Below are 27490 nucleotides of genomic sequence, written 5' to 3'. Positions count from 1 at the left end.
CTTAGGAGAGGTCTTTGGCTAAGGGCTTGGCCGGCCGACTTTAAAGCCAAGACCACCCTCATGGCTTACCCAGTGAAGGAAGGTCGTCTATTTGTAGAAAAACTAGACAGCATCTTGGTTGAGACCAAGGCTAAAAAGCAGGTTCTCCCAACTCAACTTAAAAAGGAAAACAGATCCACCTTATATCCTTCCTTTCGTGCCTCAAAGGTGCAGCCTAGATTTAGGACAGACTACAGGAGAGGATCCTGGGGTCCCCCTAGGGGGACATGAGGCAATAGCCGTTCCTTTCGCAGAGGGGGAAGGTTCCAAAGATCCCAAGGGTTCCAGCCCAGATCCGATAAAGCAGATCGGGTCCCAAAGAGTAACCCACAGTGATGCCATTCACCCCCAGATAGGAGGGAGACTCCAACAGTTCACCACAAGGTGGGCTCTGTCCAATCCGGACAAATGGGTCTCCAAAATCCTGTCACAGGGCTACCTCCTGGAATTTATTCGGCACCCCACAGATCGATTCCTTCGTTCCCCGATCTCTTACAGGAAGGGGAAACACAACAGAACACTAGCAGTCATACAGCACCTACTCAAGATCAGTACTATCGAACCGGTCCCCACTCATCAAAGATGCCAGGGAGTTTACTCCACTTCTTCACCGTCCCAAAGAAGAACGGGGACTGGAGGGCCATATTGGACCTAAAGTATATCAACAAGAAAATGGCCCACAGGCATTTCCGAATGGAAACGGTCAAATATATAGTGGAGTCTCTTCTCCCTGGCACCATTATGACTGCTTTGGACCTCACCAAGGCTTATCTCCATATCCCTATCCACCCCTCCCACAGACATTTCCTACGCTTTGCCTACGGCAAAAACCATTACCAATACTAGGCCCTTCCATTCGGGTTGACATCAGCTCCGAGAGTCTTCACCCTCGTCACTGTCATATCGGCCCTCAGGCAGGAGGGAGTCCAGGTACATCCTTACCTGGACAACATCCTGATCTGCGCTCCAAACCCAAGCACATCACGATCACACACTGCCAGAGTCATTCAGGTCCTTCAGAAACATGGGTACCTGATCAATTTTGCCAAAAGCTCACTGCAGCCGTCTCAGGTCATGACACATCTAGGGGCCAGAATCAACTCCAGAACAAACTGACTATCCCTTCCAAGAGAACGGATGGACAGGTTGATGTCCCTAGCAAACACCACAGCCAAATTTAAGTCCACCAGACTCATGTCCTTGGCAAGGCTCTTGGGACTAATGGTAGCATGCATCTCGATCGTGCCATGGGCCCATTTCCATTCATGCCCACTGCAGTGGATGCTCCGCCCTCACCAAGCAGACATAACAAAGAAAAAAGTAAAAATGGTATCCATTACTCCCAATGTCAGAAAGAGTCTCCTTTGGTGGTCTACCCATTCCAGTCTCCGCAAGGCGACACAGTACATCCAGGAAGAGCCCCTACAAGTTTTCACAGATGCCAGCTTAACTGGTTGGGGGGCAACCCTAGGCGACCAAATAGCCCAGGGGAGATGGTCACAACAGGAGGCTCGGCTCCACATCAACCTTCTGGAGCTCAGAGCAGTGGGACTAGCCCTCAAGATTTTTGCAACCCAGCTAAGGAATCACCATGTCCTAATAAGGACCGACAATGTCTCCACAAAAGCCTATATCAACAAACAGGGAGGCTCCCGGTCGTCTTCACTACACCGGGAAGCGTCAACAATCTTCACTTGGGCTCAGAAAAACATACCTTTGATTCGGGCAGCACACATAAAGGGCACACTCAACACACAAGCGGACTGGCTAAGCCGCCAGTATATAGACGAAAGAGAATGTGCCTTAGACTGCGCAGCCTTTCATCAAATCACACAAAAATTTGGCATGCCTTCAGTAGATCTATTTGCCTCGGAGTCAAACCACCAGGTACCAAGATTCTACTCAAGGTACTTTCACCCAAGAGCAGAAGGCACAGACGCTCTCCTGAGCGAATGGCCTGAAGGATTGCTTCACGCCTTCCCCCAATACCCATCCTGCCCAAGGTGCTGCGCAAAATCCATCAGCAGAGAGCCAATGTCATCGTAATAGCCCCATTTTGGCCATGCAGACCATGGTTCGTCACCTTAAAAAGAGTGTCATACCAGGAACCATGGCAGACTCCAAAGGTGTTGGCAACGCTGCGCCAGGGGCCGATAATTCATCCAGACCCTCAGTGGTTCTGTTTGACCACCTGGCACTTGAGAGGAGGACTCTATTAAACCAAGGTTATTCTAAAGACGTGGTTAACACCATCATAGAGGCCAGGAGACCTTCCACCAGTTGAATTTATAATGCGTCATGGAAGGCCTTTGTCAGATGGGCGCGGAGAAAACACCTCAACCCACTGCAGCCAGGCATTCCAGCAATCCTAGAATTTTTGCAGGAAGGAGTCAGACAAAAACTTTCCTCCTCCACACTGAGATGTCAGGTAGTGGCCCTAACAACTGTAATACCCTTTTCAGAAGGAGTTGTCACTTCTCAACATAGGCATATTTCAGCATTCTTAAAGGGAGTTTTACAAACTCAACCACCTGTGGTTCATAGATTCCCTTCCTGGAATCTTAACCTGGTTCTAAATGCTCTTACTGCTCCACCTTTCGAGCCCCTTAGAACAGTATCCCTGAAGTACCTTCGTATGAAGGTACTGTTCCTTACAGCCATAACATCGGCTAGGAGGGTTTCAGAATTTAGAGCGCTGTCCATTCGAAAAGGGCTTTGCACCTTTCATAGAGAAAAAGTTGTGCTCATACCAGACCCCACCTTCCAGCCGAAGGTGAACTCACGCTTTCATAGAAGTCAGGAAATCAGCTTACCATCCTTTTGTCCCAAACCCTGCGGTCCAAAAGAAACCACATGGCACTCCCTAGGCCTACGGAGAGCTCTTCGCATCTACATTAACAGAATGGCCGAATTCAGAAAATCTGACTTTATGTTCATTGGTATTTCCAATCCCAAAAAAGGTCAAAGAATGTCAGCAGCCGCGATTAGTTACACCATTAAATTGTGTATCTCTGAGGCGTATAAAGCCAGTGGGGCTCCCGTACCAGGGGGCATCACGGCACACTCCCTTCGCAGCGCAGCCACCACGGCTGCATTCGACAAACAGGCTTCAGTCGATGAGATCTGTCGCGCTGCAACCTGGTCCTCCGTATCAACCTTCATTAAACACTATAGGATTAATACCTGGTCATCCGCACAGGCAGCGTTTGGCCGTAGAGTATTGCAGAGTGTAGTAGAGTAGCTGAGTACCCACCCTTTTGGGAGCTCTATAAAGTCCCACAGCTTAGGATGCCCTTGCCTCAGTGGAGAATAAAGCCTTGGATACTCACCGTGAGGGCTTATTCTCTCCTGAGGCGAAGGGCATCCTGCCCCACCCGGGGATGTTGACAAGGTACACCTTACATGACTCACTTATCTAAGACTAAGGCTTCATGCGTGACAGAACCTGAGTGCCGAGTCAGAGAAATCCGCAAGATTCTCAAGGCAAATTAATTGGTATAACTTTATAGCAAATAGGTTATGTTAAATCTGTTATCATAGTTCATGTTGTTCCCATGTTCATTGAAGTTAACACCTTTGCGAGTTCTTTTTGTTACTGCGGGCTTAGCTAGTCTAGACGGTAACTGGCTTCCTGTAGGCTGTTTTCCCGCCAAGGGAGACAGGAAGTCAAAGTTTGGTCCTGCCTACCCGGATGGAGAGGAAAACAACCCACAGCTCAGGATGCCCTTCACCTCAGGAGAGAATAAGCCCTCACGGTGAGTATCCAAGGCTTTATTCCCACCAGTAGATGACTGTGTCTTCCACCTTTCGGATAATGAACCACAAGCCTCGGTAGCTCTGCCCATATGCTGCCTGCTCTTTTGCAAGTCATCAGAGATGATGGGATGAAAGCCTCTTCTGCTCCACCCACTGCTAGCTCTCTTGCGGGAGTGTACAAACTACAACAGAAATCTTCCCCCTACTTGTTCACTCATCCTACCTCCAATCCCATTGTGGTGGAGGTGGCCCAGCCTAAGAATAAGCAGAAGGTCCATTTCTCACCACCAGATATGGAAGGGTGCACATTGGACAAAATGGAATACAAGTTCTACTTCTCTGCCCCCTCTGTCTTAACATAGCCAGCATTGCAGCATGTATGTCACTTGATCAGCACCGTGAGAAGATGATATGTCTGCTAAACTAGCTTAATGCAGCCCATTACTCAGCAGGCTGAGGAGCAAAATCACTGGCAAGTACTATCACTCTACATTATCACATTTGGGCTGTATTCTTCACCTCAACTCTTGAGGCCTGGGCATGCATCCAAGATCTTCAGTTTAAAGGGAAGGCCTGTTCAGCGCCAACGTTGACTATACCCTGAAAAGAGTGCGAGATCTGCAGCTCAATTATTCCTTACTCATACAAACAAACAAAAATCTAGTTGCATCATTATATTTAGCTAATATGTTTTTTTCCTCATGAATCAAGGCTGAACAGTTGAAAACATCTTCAGGAGCTGCACATTTTAATGAGGTCTCTAAGACTTATTCTAAAACACCTCCCACCTTCACTAGACCCTTTTCATTTTGTTATTTGGAGAAGGTCCCAGGGTCAAAGAACACACTGCAACACACCTCTCATCAATCAGGAATCTCCCCTCTGAGCTCAGCTAGAGTCTTGTCTGATTCCCAAGCCTAAGAAAAACTAACCTTTTCTATAAAATTCTTAGTCCTAATTAAAATAAGAATCTGCCAAGTTTTGGACAGATCGGGCTGTATTCTGCCCTACCACATGCCCTGAATCATGACTTCCGTGTTGTACTCAGTCCTACTTTGCATAACAGATTCCACATGCATTTTCCTCTTTGTTCCTCTTAGATCTATATGTGGACTCATTTGCTTGAGTCTCTGCCTGTGAACATGGTAAGCACCCTTCTGGTTAAGTTCTAAACCCTTCTGCTTTGGGCAATTCTAAGATTTTGTATTATTGGCTGTCTAGAGACTTGGGAATCTCTCTTCAAGAATATTTGTTCAGGACTGGCGCCCTTCCAGCTCCACCTCTGTAGTCCTCCTCTTTTTTTTCTATATTGCTCAAGTATATGTAAGCATTTAGAATAGTTGCAGTTCTCTGTGGGTATTCTAGTATTGGTGCTATTTTGTGTGCTTGATGCTATTGTGACCACTTGAGTGTATTAATATTCTTCTCAATAAAGCTATTTTTGTTTTCACTATATCCATATTTCAGTGCCGTCTTTAGGATTACCTAGAACCTTGTTGTTTTGTCAAAATGATCCCTTAGTTATTTGTGTGAGTGTTATCTCCTCAACCCATGCGTAAAACTTAAGGCAGTAGGTTCTTAAACCATAGGAGAGAGGCAGTGGGAAGGTTTCTTCTTCAACTGTGGCTTCTCTACAATGAATTCAGACCAGATTTGAAAGTAGGTCATATTCATGCAGATACGCTAGTATTCACGTGTCTACATGTCCGAAACCACAAGCATTAGGTACTACAGTTGACTCAAGAACGCACTGGGAAATATAGCTCCAGAATGATACAAAATGTTTGCTTCCATGAGGGCATCTTGATGGGTTGCATAAATGGGCAGACTCTGAATTAGAACTCTTGCTGTAAACGGCCCTTAGCAAACACCAATGTTCCAGTGAATGATATGTAAAAGTAGCTAATAAATATATTTTAAATGGTATTAGGAAAGTTGCTAGATCTGGTATAAAAGCAGAGAACTGCCTGCCAAATGAAAATTTAGTGGCAGTAGGTATTTGTAGAGAAAACTGATATCCTGTCCATGAAACAGATGAACCTGAAGGATGAGCTTCTGTGAAATAATGTCTGTCCTACCATTAATCTAACATTTTGCTTCATGTAAATTGAAGGCATAAGATGTAAAAATTAGATTGGCAGAGTGTGAAGCTTCTAATAGGCAATCAGAGTTCATCAACAGTGAATGTGCTTTCTCTGTACTAAAATTATCCAAACACAAAGCATTGTTCATGACACAGAAGAGAGCATTAAGTAATATGTATGCACAATATTTTATTTTTGTAGTCTCTGCCATTTGTTAAATGTAGTGTATGATTTATTATGTTATTTATGAATATTTATGTGTATGAGCCAGGATATAGTTTCCATAAGCAAGTTTGATGTTGTCTAAGAGTTCTGTATGTTGCATGCATTCACACAGATTATATGTGACATATGCAGGCTTATAGTGTGCAAATAGATGTTTCTGTGTACTTTAAGGAAGTCCAGGGTTGCTATACAGAGGAAGCCACTGGCAAACCACCTCTGTTAGTCTCTTGCCTTGAAAACCCCACAAGGGGTCGCCATAAGTCGGCTGCGACTTGACGGCACTTTACACACACACACACAAATAAAGTTACATCAGTGTTGCTTTCTCACACAAGGTAAACTATCTGTGGAGTTACGGTTTTGTTAGATTCAGCAGTTAACTAGATAGTGATTCTGAACAAGGTAATTATGAGCCAGTAAAATTATTAAGTGTCTGTTAATAGACCTTCATAGACTTCATCCAACACTGAATGAGTATAATGCTTGTTTGTTTGTTTACCCTGGCTATGGATTTGTGTGAGATAGCATTTTCTATTGGAAAACGATGAAGACGTAAGGAAAACATAAGTCTAGGATAGGCATGCAAGAAAACGAGAAGTAAATTATACCTCTTTTAAGTATCAGAATACATTAAGGGTGCAATCTACCTCCCAGCACACAATCAATGGAATGCTTCCATGCATTTTAATAATTCTGAATCGCACCCATTGTACTTTGGTTGCTAATTGTTTGAGAGAGTAGTCTAGTTATTGTTGTGGGGGATAGTATTATATAAAAACAGAGTTTAAAAATCTGCAAGATACATGATGATTATATAAATTAATGATGGCAATTTTTTTCTTCTGCTGTCATGTTTTAAAGCAATTATCTGTGGACGTTTATAAATCTATTGTTCTTGTTGAGACTGAATTTTAATCAGTTTTAGCACTTTCTGGCTAAGGAAGATAATATATTAAATAGGGGGTTTATTATAGATTGTGTCTTCAAAAGCTCTTTAAACTGTTGTGACAATAGGGACTGATATTTTCATAATATACTAGTGTAAGACTACCACACAGATTGTGTTATTATCTGAAGCATTAACATAGGGATCCAAATGCTGTTTAGGCCATGGCTTGGCAAATCCCAAGTGCCAGCTTGCGATGGTGTCTACAAATTTCATGATGGCATCCAGTATTAGAAAATTAAAATATGAAACCCTGAAGACTGAAATGAGATTGGCTTCTAAAAATTCAGGGCAAGGTCCTAGAGCCAACGAAAATTTGTCAAAGCCTGGTTTAGGCAAATACAGTACCTTATTCTAGCCCAGTGAGATTTTTTGACTTTGAACAACATAGCTCAGTTCCTTGTCACCAACCATGTTTGAAACTGTTTTCAGTTTTGAAAGCAGTTTGCCACATGGCATGGGAGGTTGCCGTTTTAAAAAACAACAACAACCTTGCAGTGAGTTCCCTGAGTTAGTTCTATAGTCGTTGTGATTCTGGCCATTCTGAGCAAGTGTGAACTAGGTTGTTTTGCATAATGCTTACATTATATCTATTCATTGGAAGGATAGATGCTTTGATAGTGACAGGTGTCGCAAAGTTTATTTAGGACAACCTCAGCATGTCTCAGTTTGCCTTATGGATGTTCGACTACAGCATTTCTTCCTTTAGAACCTTGTGTTACACCAATATTACTCTCTGTGCTCCTTCAACTACAAATTGGATGAACAGACAGTGACACTTTTTCAATATTATTACATTAAACCAAGTGGATTTTGATTGATAACCTAATATTCAACTAATGCAAAACATCAATCATGGCAAGTATATTAATTATTTAATATTGCAGTCTAATTCAGAAATCGATGTGCTGCATGAGGGGAAGGGAAACTCACTGTTCCCAGAAGACTTAAGACAGGGAATGATTAAAAAAAAAGACCTGCTATACTCTTGTGTGTTAGCTCGATACTAATCTTTATTCATTTGCCAATAATCTCTTCCCATTTTCCACTTCAGGACCATTTTATCAGTTTTGAGATCTATAATTGAATTAAGTCTGCTTTCAGCACAGAGCAAAAGGAGTTGCACAAATATTGATGAAGTCATGACAGGGACAGCACAGGAGACAGACCACTAAAGAGGACAGATTTGATACCATTAGCTGGAAGCTCCTGTATCAATGACCTGGGTCTTGCTTCCCAGCAATTAAGTTCATTAGGACCTTTGGCACCACACAGCATAAATACAGGACTTGCATTCTCTCAATAATGCATGATGCGGTGCAGTAACTTTTGATTATTATTTTAAGTGTTTGATGAATCCAACTTTTTCCAAGTGGCTGCTTTTTTTAAAAAACATTAATTGTATAAGAACAGTTATGTACTTAGATTTTATATTTTAAAACATGGATACATCTTTATAACAAGTATTGCTATAGAGTATTTTATGGACCATTGGAAGATATATATATATATTTATTTATTAGATTTTTATGCCACCCTTTCCCGACCAGGTTGGGCTTAGAGTGGCTTACAAGGGTTGTACAATTAAAACCAATACAATATACAATCTAAAACTACAACATCATTTAGAAATCCAAGACACCCTTAGTTGAGCCCACTCTGAGCCCACTCTGAGCCCAACCCTTAATTCTTAAACGGCAACACTAAGCCGTAGCAGGAACCCAACATAGAAAAAAAGGAATAAAAATATTCCAATAAAATAATATTAAATAAATCCAACAATAGGGAGGAAAGGGAGGCCAGTAGGATGGAAACCGTTGCTGCCCTCAACCATATGCCTGGTGGAACATCTCAGTCTTCCAGGCCCTGCAGAATTGCTTCAGGTCCTGCAGGGCCTGGATCTAACTAGTATTAAAAGACTATATTAGAATGTGCATACATACATGTATTGCCTTTATAAATTGTCCTGATATTGAGTATTGTCTATGGTTGGTCATCTCAGCACAAATACTGTGGCAGTAACCCAGCTTCCTGTCCTAGTTATTTAAAACTGGAAGAGTCAGCATGGATAGCCCCATACTGTTGTTTCCTAGATGCAAAACAGAGTGTTGTGCTATGATGGCTTCCTGCTCTGTGTCTCAGGAAAGAAGATCTCTAGTTGGAAATGGCACTGGCACAGGAGGGATAGGCCAATAATAGTAGGGCCCTTGGTGAGTAGTGGCGATGAGCAAATGCTCCCTGAAAACTGTTTGCAAGGCTCTGTTAGCCTAAGATGGTATCCAGTACAGATGTGATAATTTATGCTATTTATAGTCTGCCTTTCTCACTGGAACTCAAGGCGGATTACACATAGTGAGTCAGTATAGTTAACAAAATGGGACATTCAATAACTAATGCATTAGGATGTTAGAAGTCTGGAACCACCAAAAAGAACTGAGCATAGCCTAAGTATTAACGTGATACATTAAGCAGAATAGAGATTACATGATAGGATCCTACTGCAATATCTATATGCAGCAGTATAGACCACAATCCCAATCATTTATCCAGATAAATTTGTGAACCATTTTGTATAGTGCAACTCTATTACCTGTGAAGAAAAACTCTCTTGAATCGTTAATTGATAAACTGTCCCTTAAAACATACCTCAAGAAAAATACCCAATGCAAGACAATTGCAGGGACAGTTTATCAATGAGTTTATCAAAGAACCCCATGGCGTAGAGTGGTATGCTGCAGTACTGCAGTCAAAAAGCTCTGCTCACAACCTATGTTCGATCCTGATGGAAACTGGTTTCAGGTAGCAGGCTCAAGGTTGACTCAGTGTTCCATCCTTCCGAGGTCGGTAAAATGAATACGCAGCTTGCTGGGGGTAAAGTTTAGAAGACTGGGGAAGGCAGTGGCAAACCTCCCCATAAACATAGTCTGTCTAGTAAACGTCATGGTGTGATGTCACCCCATGGGTCAGTAATGACTCGGTGCTTGCGGAGGGGACTACCTTTACCTTTTACTGTATCAATGAACTTCTAAAATTAATTTTATGGGGTCTTAAGCTAGCTGGATATCCTATCGCATTGCAAATCATTCTCTCTAATCCAAAATATTTGGAAAATGGCTGTAGTTATTCAGTGCTGAGAGATATTTTACATATAGTCAGAGGTTGTTACTTCATATTGCCAGGGATCAGCCCGAGCACTGAAAGTAAGTTCTAATACTAAGGTTTGTTGGACTGTATTTAAACCCTTACAGTTTCCCATGTGGCTGAAGTAATTAGTCCTTTCTTCTCTAGGGGAACATGAGTTCATTTATGAGGTTAAATGGCTTTTAAAGGAAAATAAATCTAAATGTAACCGGAAGTTAGTGTCCCCTGCTATTTTAAAAATTTTGTTGTAGTTTTTGTAAGGCTGTCACTCAAAGAAATCTTAATCAGTTGATTTTATTGAATTTACTCAGTTAATAAAGAGATCAAATCTGTTTAAATTTGGATCTCAGTAAAGTAATGGCTTAGTAAAAAACCTTTCCCCCCATTGTTTTTGTCCACGCATGCATGTGGTGGAGCAGGCACCGTCTCAAAGCAAGCATTCCCTTCTGTGTATGAGAGGAGGAATGCCTCTTCTGAGAAGAAGCTGGCCACCCAAGGGTTTGTAAAGTACTTCTATTAAAAGTAATTAACAACCCTGCAACACTGATTTTTGTTTTCAGCAGTGTGGTATATGCTTGTGTTTCCTTAAAGATACAAGAAATCACAATTTTACACCACATAGAATGGCTTAATATGTAAATGGAAAGTCTTGGCTCAAATCTTCAAGTGCCACTTTTTAAATTTACTTTCTACAAGCGGTCAATATGTGAATGTTTTTGTGATGATGGTTTTAATATATGCTGCAAGCCTCTTTGAAAGTCAGGAAATATAGGGAAGTATTTTACATAATACAAAACTTTGTTTGAAAGTAATGCATGTGCCCTCTTAGAAGCCATTTCTTCCTATCTGTGGGTGGGTAGAAAATAGTTGGATGTTTTCCACTGGGAAGTGAAGTACTTTGCACATGTTTAAAAGCACTCATTCTTTTATAAATATAGTACTAGATTTGGTATCTAGGAACCTGGCAATGAAAGTATTCAACAGCCACATGTTTATACTTTGCTAACTGAGCTATAATGAATATTTTTAAAAGCATGCACATGTTTAGTTTTTTTAGGAGTAGATACTAAAACATTAGAACAGTTAGTCCAGAGTGTGGGAGTTACGTGCCATGAAGTTGCTTCCGACTTTTGGGGACTCCATGAATTAATGACCTCCAAAATGTCTTGTCATTAACAGCCTTTATTGAGTCAGTCCATCTCATGTTGGGTCTTCCTTTTTTCTTGCTGCCTTCAACTTTTCGTAGCATTATTGTCTTTTCCAGTGAGGCTTGTCTTTTTATAATGTGTCCAAACTACAATAGCCTCGACTTGGTCATTTTAGCTTCTAGGGAGCGTTCAGACTTGATTTGATCTCTGTGTGTGCCTTATGTATAGTCAACTTATGGGAACCCTATGAATTAATGACCTCCAAAACACCCTATCATTAACAGTCTTGATTGGGCTTTGCAAACTGAAGGCCGTGGCTTCCTTTATTGAATCAATCCATCTCATGTTGGGTCTTCCTCTTTCCCTTCTACCTTCTACTTTTCCTAGCACTATTGTAGTTTTAAAAAAGAAAAACTGAAATAGTTGAAGCCTAAATAATGGCAGAGAAAGGTTTAGAAACTATTTACAACTTTTTGTTCTTCTGTTGCAGGGATGCTGGAAACATCAAAACTGGATTAGAACATCTGGTAAGGTCTAATTTTCTCTTGAATATTTGCATCATCTTTGATATCTGCATTCCAATTGAACACTTTTGAATGAGCTTTGAATACCTTGAATTGAGAAAGTCAACTATTTCCCAGAGGGTCATCTTACTGTTATTATGTGAAGGCACTTACATTTTCATTTATCTTATATTTCAAGGGATTTTAATTTTTTTAATTACTTTTTTTGATGTTGAGATGAAATAAAATGGGCTATAATCCTTGGATTGATGATTGCCTTAATTATAAACCAAAAAGTTGTTTGGTGTTGGATTTTTGGCGCATTCTGGTTTTAAAAACAGCAAACTTGTGTTTTAAAGCCCAGTTCAAATATTGCATGCATAAATATGGTATTTCAGTAATTTTAAACATCTCTGAAAGAAGTAAACAGCTTTGTTTTAGCATTGCCTTTATGTTATGAATTACATACTCATTTAAATTCCATTCAGTTCTAAGATATAAAATAATATTCTGAATGCAGAATAATTGCCTTAAGTAACCATACTGGAATTTTATGTGAAAGTAGGTGTCCTTCGCATTAAATACAGTGCTATCACAAGCCTGATTTATATCAAATGTAATTTATCATTAGTTATGAGAACATTAAGCGGTTAGCTGTAGAGCTGTGTAGTCTCTCTCTCTCTCTCTCTCTCTCTCTCTCTCTCTCTCTCTCTCTCTCTCTCTCTCTCTCTCTCTCTCTCTCTCTCTCTCTCTCTCTCTCTCTCTCTCTCTCTCTCTATGTCTCTATGTCTCTATGTCTCTGTATGTCTCTGCCTGCCTGCCTGCCTGTCCATCCATCGCCTTGAGCAGAAAAAAAAGTACCAGTGTGGTGGGTTTTGTTTCTGTTTCCTTCCGAAGCCGCTTGTTCCCTACCCCATGTACAAAAATCTGCTCCTGAGGATGGTTTTAGAGTTGCCGACCTCCAGGTGGGCCCTGGAGGTCTCCTGGAATCACAGCTGATCTCCAGATGACAGAGATCAGTTCCCCTGGAGAAAATGGCTGCTTTGGAGGTTGAACTCTAGGCTACCCAAATGTGGCCCCTCCCCAAGCTCTGCCTTCCTCAGACTCCACCCCCAAAGCTCCAGGAGTTTCCCAGCCTGAAGTTGGCAACCCTACGTGGTTTGCATTGTAGCACACAAGTGGAAGGGGGTGTTTAAATCAAAGCCTTTTCGTTGAAATCACAGGCTCTGTGTGTGTGTGTGTGTGTGTGTTTATTAAAATTTACCACCCAAATTCATTCTTATAACCGTCAAATAAGTAACCCGATTATACTGACATCTTTTGCTGCAAAATTGTACTTCAAATAAAAACTGCTGCTTCTCATTCTCTTTACACACATACAAAGCCTTGAAAGTGAACGTTCGAGTGGAGGCTGAGCAACTATGAGCCTGGGCTAGTAGTTAAGCAGGCATGTAAACCACCTATGTTTGCCTGATGATCTCAAGCATATCCTCACCTCATCTGTCCGAGCTGTTATATTTTGCTTCAGAGCAGAGATGTATATTGTTATGCATTGGTGATATGGCACTACACAACTGAGTGTAAATCCAGCTTGCCTGTTTTCTTCCCTTCTATTGACAACATGCAGTTACATATTTTCATTCATGCCTTGAATTAGTGCAGGAAGTTGAATATCTGAAGGTGCATGAAGAGGATGCTATTCAAGTGCTTTAAAGTTTGTACAGCAAGCTATAGCACAGCACCTGGATGAGCCACAGTGCCTGCCCGGCTCTGGCAAGTTACAGGGCATCAGCATACGCACTTCTACGGTCTTCTCTGGGGAGAAATTATTTTGTATCATATAGTTCATATATAGCACTGGTTCCCAACCGGGGGTCTGTGGATCCCCAGGGGTCCGCGAGAACTAAATTAAGGTCCACAAAACAAAGTTATAAACCCATAATAAATTAATATTTTCAATTAAAAGTTCTCTATTATAAAAATATATATTCAAATATTATTCTAAGTTTAATGTTTAACTAACAGTTATGATTAAAGTTTATTTTCAAATTCTCTGAATTTTTATTTTGAACCTTGGGGTCCGTGCACCGAACAAAAAAGTCCTAGTGGTCCCTGGTCAAAAAAAGGTTGGGAACCACTGATATATAGTGATGGTAGAAGATGAACGCACTGTGGGTTACAGAATTAAATATTCTTGTTTGTTCTGGAGCTGGCCTTGGAATGTTGAGGAATCAGTCGGTTCCTTAGTTTGTTGTAAATAATTTTAGTTACTTTGATAAAAACAACAACAACCAACAACAACAGAAAATTGTGAACCTTCAAAATGCCATTGTGGTACGTGACCACCAAGGCCCACCAGCCTGTGACCACGTTCAACCACAACTGTGAGCAAAGTCTGTCAGGTCCCTGGGCTTCTGTGTAACCTGGAGCAAGGAAACAGACCACCTGTTCTGCCTTCATCATTGAGAAACCTCTACGCCCCCCCTTCCCATCCTAACAACTAGAGCTCTGGCCTCCTCCCTTGATTGACAGTGTAATCCTGGAGCGGGGCCATGTCCCTTTAAGGCCAGCCCAGGCTGCACCCTAGGGGAGACGTCTGGAAGGAGGTGGGGAAGGGGGGGAACTTGAAAGCCTGAAGGAAGCAAAAAGTCAAAGAGAGATCGGTTTAGGTCAGAAACCCGACAAGGAATTCTCACTTCCAGAGCAAGGACTGATCCCCTGATGAAAGTGGTGATTCTAACGGTCTTTGTAAATAGTTAAATAAACTTAGTTTTTAGTTTGAGCATCACACCAGCGAAGTCTCAGCCTGTGCCTGTATGGAGGGCTGTAGGTCAATTGTCTCCCTGCCCCTCAGGCGGCGTCACAGGGCATCATGAGTTTGTTTTAGGAACATGTTCTGCATGTGGGTCTTGCTGAAGAGCTGACTTTCTGTCATGAGCAGGGTAGGGAAACAGCCTTTTAACTCAGATCTCAGGGAGGATTTCAGGCTGTGCAAAAAGTAGCTTAGGCAAATGTTTGGGAACACTGGACTTTAATAAAGTACTAAGAATGAGAAGAGGGAGTTTCAGTTCCTCTCATGAATCTGAGTGACAGATTAACTACAGTATCATTTAACTCTAGTAGATGTCCTACTTAGTTCTGAGTGGTAATACTTTCTAAATGAAAGAAAGTATGGAGTGAAAATGATGTGAGTAATAATACTCTTCTCTTTTGTTAATAACCCAAGTCTTACCTGTAGCTTTTTCCAACTGGAAAGAATGATGTCTCCTTCTCTGACATTGCAGAACTGTGACCTGCTTGTCCTTGTGGTAAAGAAAAGAAGTCTGACCATTAAGTGTTGAATTGCAGACTGTCATTAATAGCTTGTTAGCCCATCAGTGGTTTGTGTATAGTTACTGGCTTTCAGCAATGTAGACATTCCCTTGTTGTAACATGTTAATCAATAACCACCAACAGGGGCTGCTAAAAGCACCTTTTAAAGCTGGCTAGCATGTTTCATTTGTCTTTGCCAGTACAATTATTCATTATCTTCATTGAGAGAGAATCATCTAGGTTTTCCCAATCCATGTACTCATAATCAAGTAAGCTCCTGTGTAGACTTCATATATGACAGAGTATACTGAATATGTAGGGAAAATATAACATGAAACGCTGCATAGTTTTATTTGCAAAAAGCCAATACTGAACAATTTAGCATTCAATTGTAGCTTTAAAGAAAAAAGAATCAAAGTATTTAAATGCTTTTCTTAAACTTGAATTTTAATTTACCCTTAGAAGTATCCTTGTTTAACCATATAATGCAATCCTGTGAATCCCATTAATTCGCTGGACATCGACCGAAGTAACCCTGTGTAGTAATGCACTATCAGCATTCCTTCTCATAAAAACAGAACTGTGTTCAGATGTCACATACCATCAATATGTCTAATTCTCAACATGGACAAATCTGTAGATACTTAAATCCATAGACTGGAGCCATGAACAGACAAGACCTGAAAAACCCCATGTTTGCAGAAAAATCTGAAATATAAACAAACATTTTTTTGGGGGGGGGTTAACCTCCAAATAATAGAAGCAATGCTCGTAGTATTAAGAAATGAATGCTGTTAGTGGCTGTTTCTAGGCAACCACAACAATATTGCCAGCCTTCAATCCTGTCAGTAAAATTCATGGAAGGGGTCAGGACACTTTCCAGGGCTGCTTTGACATTTGAGGGAGGGCTTGTCGGAGCCAGGTCCATCAGCAGCCACTGAGTGATCATGTAACTTCCATGACTCACCCAGGCCTGGCTGCTTGCTACTGTTCAATAGCAGCCACTCCAGGAAAGTCAGTGTTGTGTAGTGGCTGGAGCAGTGATGGCAAACCTTTTAGAGACAGAGTGCCCAAACTGCAACCCAAAATCCACTTATTTATCGCAAAGTGCCAACACGGCAATTTAACCTAAATACTGGGGTTTTAGTTTAGAAAAAACAACTCATATGTTAACAGCTGCTCACAAGCATAACATGATCCAAACAAAGTAAGGAAAGCAATCCCAAGTGCTTTCATTGACTTAAAATTATTTGGCAGAGAATTCCACACTTTAAGGATTTCATTTTCAGAACTAACTGTGCTGTCCTTTGGCATCCATAAAATTAAATCATGACAATGACTGACAAACACTGTACATTTTTCCCATCTGCATTCTCAAAACTCTGCAGGGGGGCTTATTGTTGAGTTGTGCATCTGAGTGGCAAATCCAAGGCAAAACCTCCCATTCACAAATGGCAAATAACCCCCAATGCAGAGTTTTGAGAATCTGGATGGGGAAAATGTGCATCTGAGTGGCAAATCCAAGGCAAAACCTCCCATTCACAAATGGCCAATAACCCCCATGCAGAGTTTTGAGAATCTGGATGGAGAAAATGTGCATCTGAGTGACAAATCCAATGCAAAACCTCCCTTTCACAAATGGCCAATAACCCCCATGCAGAGTTTTGAGAATCTGGGTGGGGAAAATGTGCATCTGAGTGGCAAATCCAAGGCAAAACCTCCCATTCACAAATTGCCAATAACCCCCATGCAGAGTTCTGAGAATCTGGATGGGGAAAATGTGCGTCTGAGTGGCAAATCCAAGGCAAAACCTCCCATTCATAAATGGCCAATAACCCCCTGTCCCGCAATGGCTGTTAGCCCTTCCGTCGCGGGCCCTCTACAACGCCGCACACTTACCGCACAAGGGGGGCAACCCATGCCTGGAGGGGGGCCATCTTCCGCCCGGGGGGGCGTCTTCCGTCCCTGACGGAGGGAGCCGGGAGGGCGGCACACGCGCCAACAAGCGCCCCTTTGGTCGCATCGCCGGCGAGGGAAGACGGTGGCCGCATGAGCGGCCGGGGGCCGGGGGGAACCGAGGCCCAGCCGGTCCCTTGCCAATACGTCCCCCCTCTCCTACAGGAAGCCGTCACGAGAGAGGAGCATAGCGAGGGGCCTCCCCACAAACGGCCGGGAGACAGGAGGACGAGCGAGGGGGAGGCGAAGACATGCGCTGCCAGCTTCTGAGCGGCCCACCAGCCAGCTGGGCGTCGGACGAGCCTGGCCAGGATGGGGGCGGGGCGGAAGGCGAAGGGTCGGACTGACGGAAGTCCCGGCCCAGCCCGGTGTGGGGGCAGGGGAGGAGTTTAAGAGGGGGACGGCCCTATAAATAGGGAACGGGGTGGAGGCCGAGGAGGATCGCCTCGGGAAGGCAAATCCAAGACCTCCTCCTCCTCGCTGCTGCCGCCTGGGCTCCTTCCTACCTTCCCTCCCCGGGGGGGCCTGCCGTCCGCCCGTCCTCAGTGCCTCGGCCTCCTCCGCCAGCCAAAACCAGCGGGAAAATCCCGCCCACTGATTGGCTGGTGCCGCCGGCCCTTGAGCGCCGCGTGCAAAACCCAGCCGCGCTGTGAGGAGAGGGAAAGGGGGGGAGGAGGAGGGCGCTTTACCTCACACACAGCCCCTGTCGTGGGAGGAACAGCTGAGCCACGGCCACAGCTCAGCCAGAGTCGGCACGCGTGCCATAGGTTCGCCAACACGGGGCTAGAGTTTCAGACTAGAATCTGGAAGACCCAGGTTCAAATCCACACTCTGCCATAGAAGCTAACTGGGTAATCTTGGGCCTGTCACACACACTTAGCGTAGTCTGCTTCACAAGGTTGTTATTATGGCATAATTGAGAAGAGAATAATGTAAGCTGCTTTGGGTCCCCATTGTGGAGAAAAATGGGGTCATAAATGAAAAAAGTAGTAAATATAGCTGAAGATGGGGGTCAGATAAAAGTTAGGTAGGTTGATGGGTGAAATGGAGAGAAGGAAGCAGGGAAAGGTGAGGATATGAGGGTTGCCAGAAGGAGGGAAAGAATGGAAGGAGGGGTTACAGGGGGAAATGAGGTATCCTTTATAAGTCCTTGCAGGTTCCCCACCTTGCAACTGGGCCTAGTCTGGTTGCTGGCACTGTGTAACTGGTTTTCCCAGGTATAAATGGCCAAGGGAAAGGAATGAGGGAAGGCTAAAGATGGAGCAGCAGATAGGTAGGTTATGTGGTGGGTGGGAAGGAGAGAAAGGGGAGAGGCTGTAGGGGGCTTTCAGGGATGGTAAAGAGAAAATGACGGAGGAGAGAGAAATGAGATGCCCTTCAAGTTCCTGAGGGTTCCCTGCTTGCGACTGCTATTGTGGAAAAAATGTGCTCAAAACTGGCTCGTTGCCAGGCTTCTGCATGTGTGTGTCTCACATCTCCCACCCTTCCTTTCTTGGGCTGAGCTTTGCAGTTAAACGCTAACTCCAGCAACTCATGAAATATGAATGCAGGTGTGTGGGTTAATCAGAGACTCCCACCTAGTGGGGGGAAACTCACTCAGGATAACCCATACAGCTGCAGTTACATGGCATGGGTAACTGAAGTTAGCAGTGCAACTACAGTTCTCAGCACAAGGGAGAAGTGGGAGGAGAAAGGAGCACTCGGGCACACAACAAGCTGGGTTTGTGCCCATTTGCCTTATATATGACAATGCAGCCTAACATAAGTCTGATCGTGGGGTCTTTGCACTTGGATTTTAGTCATGCTCTGAATGTTATTTCTGAAGAGAAATATTTAGGTCAGGAATCAAACAACTGCTTGACTAGTTGCATGTATCCAATGAGGATTTGCACTTATTTTCCCCCCTGAACAGTCAATATCCTTTAGTAAAATAGGTCTTTGGATCCCATTCCATAATTTTTAACACCTATGAACTCCAGATGTATCTGTCTAATAGCAAAATGCCATTTGACTTTTAGAACTCTTCTTTAGTTGGTAGAATTGGTTAATTTTTTTTATTAATGGTATACCAGATTGCTCATAATATAAAAAGTCAGATACCTTTAAAGCCAGCATACATTTTGGTTGTATCTCTTGTATTCAATACCCTAAGCCTATGCATAATTATTTGAAAGGAAGACCCACAGAGGTTGATGGGACTTCCTGGTGAGTGTGCTTATGACTGACTCATCTGTTATTCTGAACAATTTATAAAATCAGTTGCATCTACGAGGCTTAGAAAACATAACAAATGTATTTTTAATTTAGATTTTCTCTCCTTTCTCATTTGCCCTGAGCCTGGCCTTGGTTGGAAAAGAGGGCGGGCTATAAATTTGATTAATAAATAAATAAGAACATTAGGGGGAAATACTAGGACTTCAATGAGTGATTGGCACATTGTGATTTAAGAACCGTATTAAGAGGACCTCAAATCTTATAATGCTTTTGAAAGAAACTTGAGCTTTGAATCTCTAAGAAGGGAACTTCATAATTGGACTGTTGCAACAGAGAATCACCCCAAAGTTTTAGTTTACTTGTAATATGTAATTAAATCTTTATCAGTGCAACATTTAAAAAAAATACACAAACATTTTAATGATTGAGTTCTTTTTAGTAAACAGGATTGGATCTATTGAGCATCTTACATAAAGGAAAAGGCATTTTGGTGAAATAAAAAGAAGTGTTTGTGTTAGTATATAGCAGGAGGAAAAAATCATGCACTCCTGGAGTATATTCAGAGCATGAAAGTGATTAAAATAAAATGAATGTAGATTCTAAATAACACAATTGATGAAGAAAATGAGCACTAAATTTTTGAACCAGCAGCATTATTACCTATTTAAGAATTACGCCTGTGGTTTCTGATGGATATAACAAGAACCTTTTGATGTATTTATTTCCTTAAGAATCTCTTCCATTCATGGCTATCACTTCCACATACAGTTAATGCATTTTTATACCCCAAGCAGGCTGCTTGCATGAATTATTGAAGTAGACATTAGACTTCTATTTGCTTATATCAATGTTAATGTGCACAAATTATTTTATTTAGGAGATCTTTTATAGATTTTATTTGATACCATGTTAATGCTGTGTTATGCCAGTGAGTCCTCTAAGTTCACTGGAATAACTGTGTGGAGAATGTCATACGTTAACTTTTTTTTAAAGCTGTGTGTTATATAAATCATATCATACATTAACTTTTTTAAAAAGCGGTATGTTATATAAATCAATCAGCATTAATTCATTATCTTAACTGATAGTCTGCTTTATATCGCAGTTAATTCAAAGTAATGCATTTTAGTTAGTTGTTCTGTTGGCTTTTAGGGTAGTAAAGTATCTTAAATCCTAGTATGATGTTCATTATTTTGTTTATTTAAAATGTTTCAGCCTGCCGCTCCACATTATTTATTTCCTGCATTTTTGTTCAACCAGTCCTCTGAGTAGCCAAGGGTGGCATATGAAGTTCTCCCCTCCATTTTATTTTCACAACTCTGGGAGGTAGGTTAGTCTGAGAGAGGTGACTGGCTTAAAGTCACCCAGGGAATATCTGTGGCAGAGGAGGGATTTGAATCTTGCTTTCCTTAGTCCTAGTCCAACAGTCTAACCAGATACTTTACTTTAATGATATTGTTCATATGGCCAATTCGGCCCTGAACAATGTTACACTGAGATCAAAATAAAAAGGAAGAAAAAAGGAACTATCTAAATAGCCCATAAGGAAATTAGTATTTTTTAATCTTAATTGACTGGGAAAGAAATTTGGCGACTGCCAAATCCACCTGCTAAAAGAATTAAAATTAAAATCCACCTGCTAAAAGAACCCTCAGATTATCCACTTTAGAGACAGATTCCTGAATAAAAGGCTTTATCCATCTGTCTCTAGCCTCGTTGAGCAAGTCACAGCTAAACAAGGAACGCTGAAGAGTGTCTGTTTGGCCAGAACCACATTGACATACTCTCACAGTACAGTACCCTATTTAAACTACCTATTAACTCCAGTCTAACCAGTTGAGATGGCTTACTTTAAATCAAAATAAACTCTTTGATATAATAGAATCTCAGTGTTTAAAAGAAATCTTAGTTTGAAAAACTAGAATAATGAAAATAGCAACAAATAACCAGTTTAGATAACCATCTGCAAAAGGCATTCCTGTAATTATATGTTTTACATATAAGTGAAGAATCATCCTAGTCAGAAGTCATCAGCTGTGATCTGGTCACTGTGACCCATGCTATGATCATATTCAGCTGGTCCAAAATGCAGCCGCTAGACTAATGTCAGGGGTAGGATATAGATATACTTATCCTGTGCTTGAAGATCTACAGTGACTGCCTGTCTGATTCCAGGCACAATGCAAAATGCTGGTTTCTACATGTAAGTTGCTAAATAGCTTGGGGCCAGAGTACATGAAGAACCACCTCCTGCTATATGGTCCAGTCTTCCAGCTAAGATCTTCCTCATAAGCCCTGGCCTCTGAGGTGATGTGGGTGGTGACACGAGGCAGAGTTTTTTCAGCAGTGGCACCTTGCCTGTGGAATGCCTTTCCCCTTAAGGCTTGCCTCACACCTCCCTACTCTTTTTTAGGCACCAGACCAAAATGTTTCTTTGTACCCAATTCAATTCAAGTCTTTCTTCGGTACATAACCAGCAAAGTTCTTTGTACCCAGACTTTTATTTAAGGGGTCAGTGTTTTACCATTGTTTTAGTAATCTGCTTCTATTCTGAACTGTTTTGAGGCTCATTTTAATCTCATTGTTTTATGTTTTTATGCTCTGGTCAAGATTTTAATGCTTTTTTATTTAAATTGTTAACTTTTATGGCATATTAATTTTTTATTGTGTTTGTAAAGAACCTCAAGCAGGTTCTCTTGAGACGCAGCATATAAAATTTCTAAGTATATAAATGAACAAACAATCAGGGGCTTCATTCTAAAGATTTTGGGCAATTTCAGTAAAAGTTGTACTTCTGACGGTAGACAGTAGCGTAATGAAGGCACATGGGGCAGGTCCCATGCCATGAAAGCTAGGCCCAGAGAGATTGATGCCCAGCGAAGTGGGTCTCTGGTGTGTAGATCCCAAGCCATTCAAAGATTTAAAAGTATCAACCCACACCCTGAATTGGGCCTTCAAGCTAATTGGCAAGCAGCCGCTACAGATTTGCTTTAATATGTTGTTGCCTACTATCATCCAGTGGGAGGCAAGCAGCTGCGTTCTGCACTAGCTAAAGCTTATGAACTCCACATGTAGTAGATGTCAGTTGTTGATCCAGAGGCTACAAAAGCCTGGAAAAGCACAGTGAGGACTCTCTTCTCCAAAAAGAGAATGCAGCTTATATAACAAATATAATTGATTGAACGTTCTCCTGGCTACTGCCACCAATCTGTTTATCCAGGAAAGCAGTTATTAGGCTGTGAAGGAAAAATATATGTATGGCTGATTCTGAGGCTTGGAAACTATTGTACGGTACTTATTGTATACTTTTCTCTTCTTTCATTAACTTGAATGTGCTGGGGAATCATTGACTTAAACAGTGTATTCATATATTCTTTGTGCTTCAAACATCCAGGGGTTAGCGTACATTTATGAAAGGAAAGGCTTTAGCATGTGTTCTGAAAGTTGGCATTTTCAATCCACCATACATGGAGAAGATGTGGGGGTTTGATTGTTCTTTCGACATTTCCAATGCTTTATTAATCCCTATCAGATATCCACTTAAACTGGTAAGTATGACAATGGATTAGAAGACACCCCCCCCCCAACTATGGATTTCAGTACTTTCACTCTCAAAGAGTCCTACTGTGGTACTTGGGCAACTACAGAGGAACAGTGTGACCTGGAACAAAATATACAGTCCACTCCTTTGGGGTCATAAGAACATAAGAAAGGCCCTGCTGGATCAGACCAAGGCCCATCAAGTCCAGCAGTCTGTTCACACAGTGGCCAACCAGGTGCCTCTAGGAAGCCACTAACAAGACAAGTGCATCTGCACCATCCTGCCTGTGTTCCACCGCACCCAAAATAATAGGCATGCTCCTCTGATACTAGAGAGAATAGGCATGCAGCATGACTAATATCCATTCTAACAGCCACAAATACCCTTCTTCTCCATGAATATGTCCACTCCCCTCTTAAAGCCCTCCAAACTGGCAGCCATCACCACATCCTGGGGAGGGAGTTCCACAATTTAACTATGCGTTGTGTGAAAAAATACTTCCTTTTATCTGTTTTGAATCTCTCACCCTCCAACTTTAGCAGATGATCCTGTGTTCTAGTATTATGGGAGAGGGAGAAAAACCTCTCCCTGTCCACTCTCTCCAAACCATGCATAACTTTATAGACCTCTATCATGTCTCCCCTCAGCCGCCTTCTTTCCAAGCTAAACAGCCCTAAGTGTCTTAACCGCTCCCCATAGGACAGTTGCTCTAGTCCCCTAATCATTTTGGTTGCTCTTTTGTGCACCTTCTCAAGCGCTGTAATATCCTTTTTTAGGTGTGGTGACCAGAACTGTACACAGTATTCCAAGTGTGGTCTCACCATAGATTTGTACAAGGGCAGTCCTCTAGGTTAGCCCAGAGAGGCAAATAGAGGCAGCAATGCTGCTGATGCCGGGGGCATCTGTGGCAGTAGGACAGTGACTTCACCTGTTTCAGCTGACCTGGGTAAAATAATCCACCGACTGCTGGATGCAATATGTGGTAAGCAGAGGTTATTCAGTAGAATTGTACAGTCTCCCACACAGCAGGCTTCTACTTTCCTCCAGAACTCTCTGTCCAAACAAAGAAAAGTGTGCCTTTGATGTTATAATGCATATCCTAAACATCAAAGTGACACTACAAGTTGTTATTACTGAAAAGATTTTCAATCTTTTTTACAGTCCCTCTCAAAGAACAAGGAATCCTATAATGGATGTTAAGTTTTTAAAATGTTCTTGGTTACAGAACATTCACGATAGACATTCGGCAATAGCCGAATTACAGTTGTCTGGAAGCAAAAAAGGTGGATGCTGTGGTGGTTTCATGAATGCCAGGACTTCTTTATGTTAGTGGCTTCCTAGAGGCACCTGGTTGGCCACTGTGTGAACAGTCTGCTGGACTTGATGGGCCTTGGTCTGATCCAGCAGAGCCTTTCTTATGTTCTTATGTTCATTCCCCCAGCCCATGTTCTCTAAGATGATAAAGAAACTCAGATGGGAAGAAGCAGATATGGTGTGCATTATCATACGTTGGCGAAGGAGGCCATAATTTCATTTTTGGTGGAACAAGAAATCTGACCACCCTGGCATATTATGACAGACCTTGTTATGTTTATATAGGGACATCTCTTATCCTGACCTAATAGGATTTCACTTAGTCACGTGGCACTTGAAAAGAAGGGCTTTAAGAAGGGAGTGGACATATTCATGGAGGAGAGGGGTATTCATGGCTGTTAGTTAGATTGGATACTAGTCATGCTGCATACCTATTCTCTCTAGTATCATAGGAGCATGCCTATTATTTTGGGTGCGGTGGAACACAGGCAGGATAATGCTGCTGCACTCGTCTTGTTAGTGGCTTCCTAGAGGCACCTGGTTGGCCACTGTGTGAACAGACTGCTGGACTTGATGGGCCTTGGTCTGATCCAGCAGGGCCTTTCTTATGTTCTTATGAGGTGCTTCTCACATACGGTTTCTCCTAGGAAGTAGATCAAATCATACTTAGGTTGTGAATATCATCCATATCCAAGTTTGAATACAGTGAATGGTATAAAGGAAGGTATTTCACACACCTGACCTCAATCTCCTACAAATCATGCTTTTCTTACAGGGTGGTCTTTCCCATGACCTTATGCTGACAGATGGCTGTGCTCGCTTTAGTCTTGTCCCCAGTCATGTGTTTAACTTATGCTTGATTTTGTGGTTGTTCCCCACCCTGAGCCTGGCCTTGGCCAGGGAGGGAGGGCTATAAATAAAAATAATAAATAAATAAATAACCGTAAAAACATCCTCATGTTGTTTTCTAAAAGGAGTGTCCTGGACCTGTCATTTCCCTTCATCTCTTGCCAGCATTTTTCTAGATGTTTTTCCGGCCCTCTTTATGTCATCCAGCTCTGTGGTAAACCACTGGGCTGGCTTCTGCTCCAAAGGTGGGAGAGGTTGATAAGGAGCCATCTTGTCAGTAACTTCAAGGAGCTTTATGTTCCATGCTCCCACTATAGCCTCAACAAAGCATGTGTTTGGAATCCTAAAATGCCTCAGAGCATTTTGGAATCCAGAAGGATCCATGAGCCTGTGTGGATGGACCATTTTAATTGTCTCCCTTTTGTTAGGTATTGGCACCATATTCACCCTTGCCTCCTTTCATAGTCTCAGTGCAAAAGGTTAAGGCAAGGGGTGATTTCTTTCAAGTGTTAGGCCCATCGCCCAGGATAGCCAAAGAAGCTATAAAATCCTGGGCAGACTCTGGTGAGGAGCACTCAGCATGAATGTTGAATTCACCCTAAACAGTAAGTCTAGGTGTTGCCAGCTCCACATCCAAGAGCTACTCTTCTGACTGAGAATGTCCACTGGGAAACTAGGTGGCTGGTAAACAAGTTGAATGCCTAACTTGGGGGTCCCCAACGTGGTAGGGGCACCTAATCTGGGACACCTGCCGACACCTTTTCTGGCACTGCCAAGTGTTTTTAGGAAGTGGGCGGGGCCAGGTAAGGATTTTGCCCAGCAAGGCTTCTGATTGACTACTGGAGATCTGATTGGCTATGCAGATTTTTAAGAATGATGCTTTCTTGGCTGATATCACAGCACAGTCTACACTGTGTTGCTGAAATTAAGCTATGGCAATCATTTTGTGGCTGGCTCGCCCTCCTGTGGCAGCCATTTTGTTGCTGTGCCCACCATGCTGTGTCAGAATTTCAAATGTGCCCACAGGTTGGCGACCCCTGGCCTAATCTATCTGTAGACATCAACATAAGGAACATTTAATTAATGCCAGCTATATTTTTTACTGGGAGTTTCTGAAAATTGAAGGGCTTATGGAAGATAATAGCCCCCCTTCCTCCCTTGCCACCAGAGTGGGGCTAATGAAGGCTCCCATAGCCAGGTGGAGTTAATTGGGATAGATAGACATGGGAATAAGACCCCTTGGATCATCATCATCTTTCTGGGTGCTGCAGAGGCTAGATAAGCAATGAACCTCGCCAAATACTGCCTTCTTTGAACATCCCCATGTCTACCACCTCCAACTGCACTGAAATATTACATTCAACTTCCATCCCATGGCAACTACAAAGTGCCTCCAGAACCACTAAGAACCCCCCCCCCCACACACACACACAGCCTTCTATCAGCCACAGAAAAGCCATGAAACAGTCCAGGGCTACAGTCTTGATGTGATGATCTTGGCATTGTCCAAAAGGTGGTGTATTATATATTTATGGGTCATACTGGGATTGCAGGTAGGCAACTGATGTCTGCTTGTTGTGTGAAGTGGGTGGGCTCCAAGCTGTACGCCCATGGCTAAGAATCCTTATGGAACAATACATCTTTACTGTTTAAGGTTTTATTCTGGTTTCAACTGGAAATCTTTTTAAACTATTTTTGTAAGCCACTTTGAACCACAAAGGAAAGGCCAGATATAAATGTTTAATAAATAAATACAAATAAAATATAGATGCCATGAGACATTCTGGACTATTTTGTGATAAAAATTGGAATTTTTACAGCTGGTATCATGTGGCTTTCTATATTGACCAGATTGTAATGTTGTATGTGTAGTCGTGTGTTCAATTTAAGTAGTCACATCTTGCACTACATGCCTCGTTCACTGGGGTCTCAATTGGAGTGCTCTTGCCTAAAACAATCTAATATGTTTATGTCTAATATATTTATAAGCATGACATAGAGTTTGAAGACTGTTAGTGAGTAGCTAATCCATGTAAGTGGTGGTGGATATGAACCCTCCCTCTATCTTTGCTTACTTTGCTATGAAGGATTTCCCAATAGTTCTTGTTGCTTTGGTGGTTTAAGGCTCGTTTACAAATGCATGTACATCACTTGAATTTTTATCATTTGGTTATGAAGCACTGGATGTATGAACTGACTGATCTGAATATATGATTGATGTGATTTCGTGATTGATTTGGTGGCTTGTTCCCGCATACATGTCATACATGCTGAATTATCATGTGATGCCCATCCATGTGTGACCCAGCATGCTGAGTGAGAAGTGTTCTGCCAAAAAATTTCCATTGATACATAGTCAGTTGAGGAAAAGGTATGTGAACTACCTAGTTATTGTAGAATTAGCAATTTTTCTTTACAGCAGCATAAAAGCCTTGAGTCACCAGTTCCTCATCCCATTAAAA

At 42.2% G+C, this 27490-nt stretch overlaps 1 protein-coding gene across 1 annotated transcript in view; it reads left to right on the top strand.

The window, feature by feature from the left end:
* Positions 1 to 27490, top strand: part of RSRC1 (arginine and serine rich coiled-coil 1) — a 270622-nt gene that overhangs the window by 106812 nt on the left and 136320 nt on the right. Inside the window, exon 5 of the mRNA XM_056849746.1 lies at positions 11830 to 11866. Within this exon, the coding sequence (XP_056705724.1) occupies positions 11830 to 11866 (37 nt within the window). The remainder of the gene's footprint in view (positions 1 to 11829; positions 11867 to 27490) is intronic.

The sequence above is a fragment of the Euleptes europaea genome, chromosome 5 (genome assembly GCF_029931775.1).
Source record: "Euleptes europaea isolate rEulEur1 chromosome 5, rEulEur1.hap1, whole genome shotgun sequence".
Classification (NCBI taxonomy): Eukaryota; Metazoa; Chordata; class Lepidosauria; order Squamata; family Sphaerodactylidae; genus Euleptes; species Euleptes europaea.
Note: the sequence above shows the minus strand (reverse complement) of the source record. Positions and strands in the feature narration are given on the sequence as shown.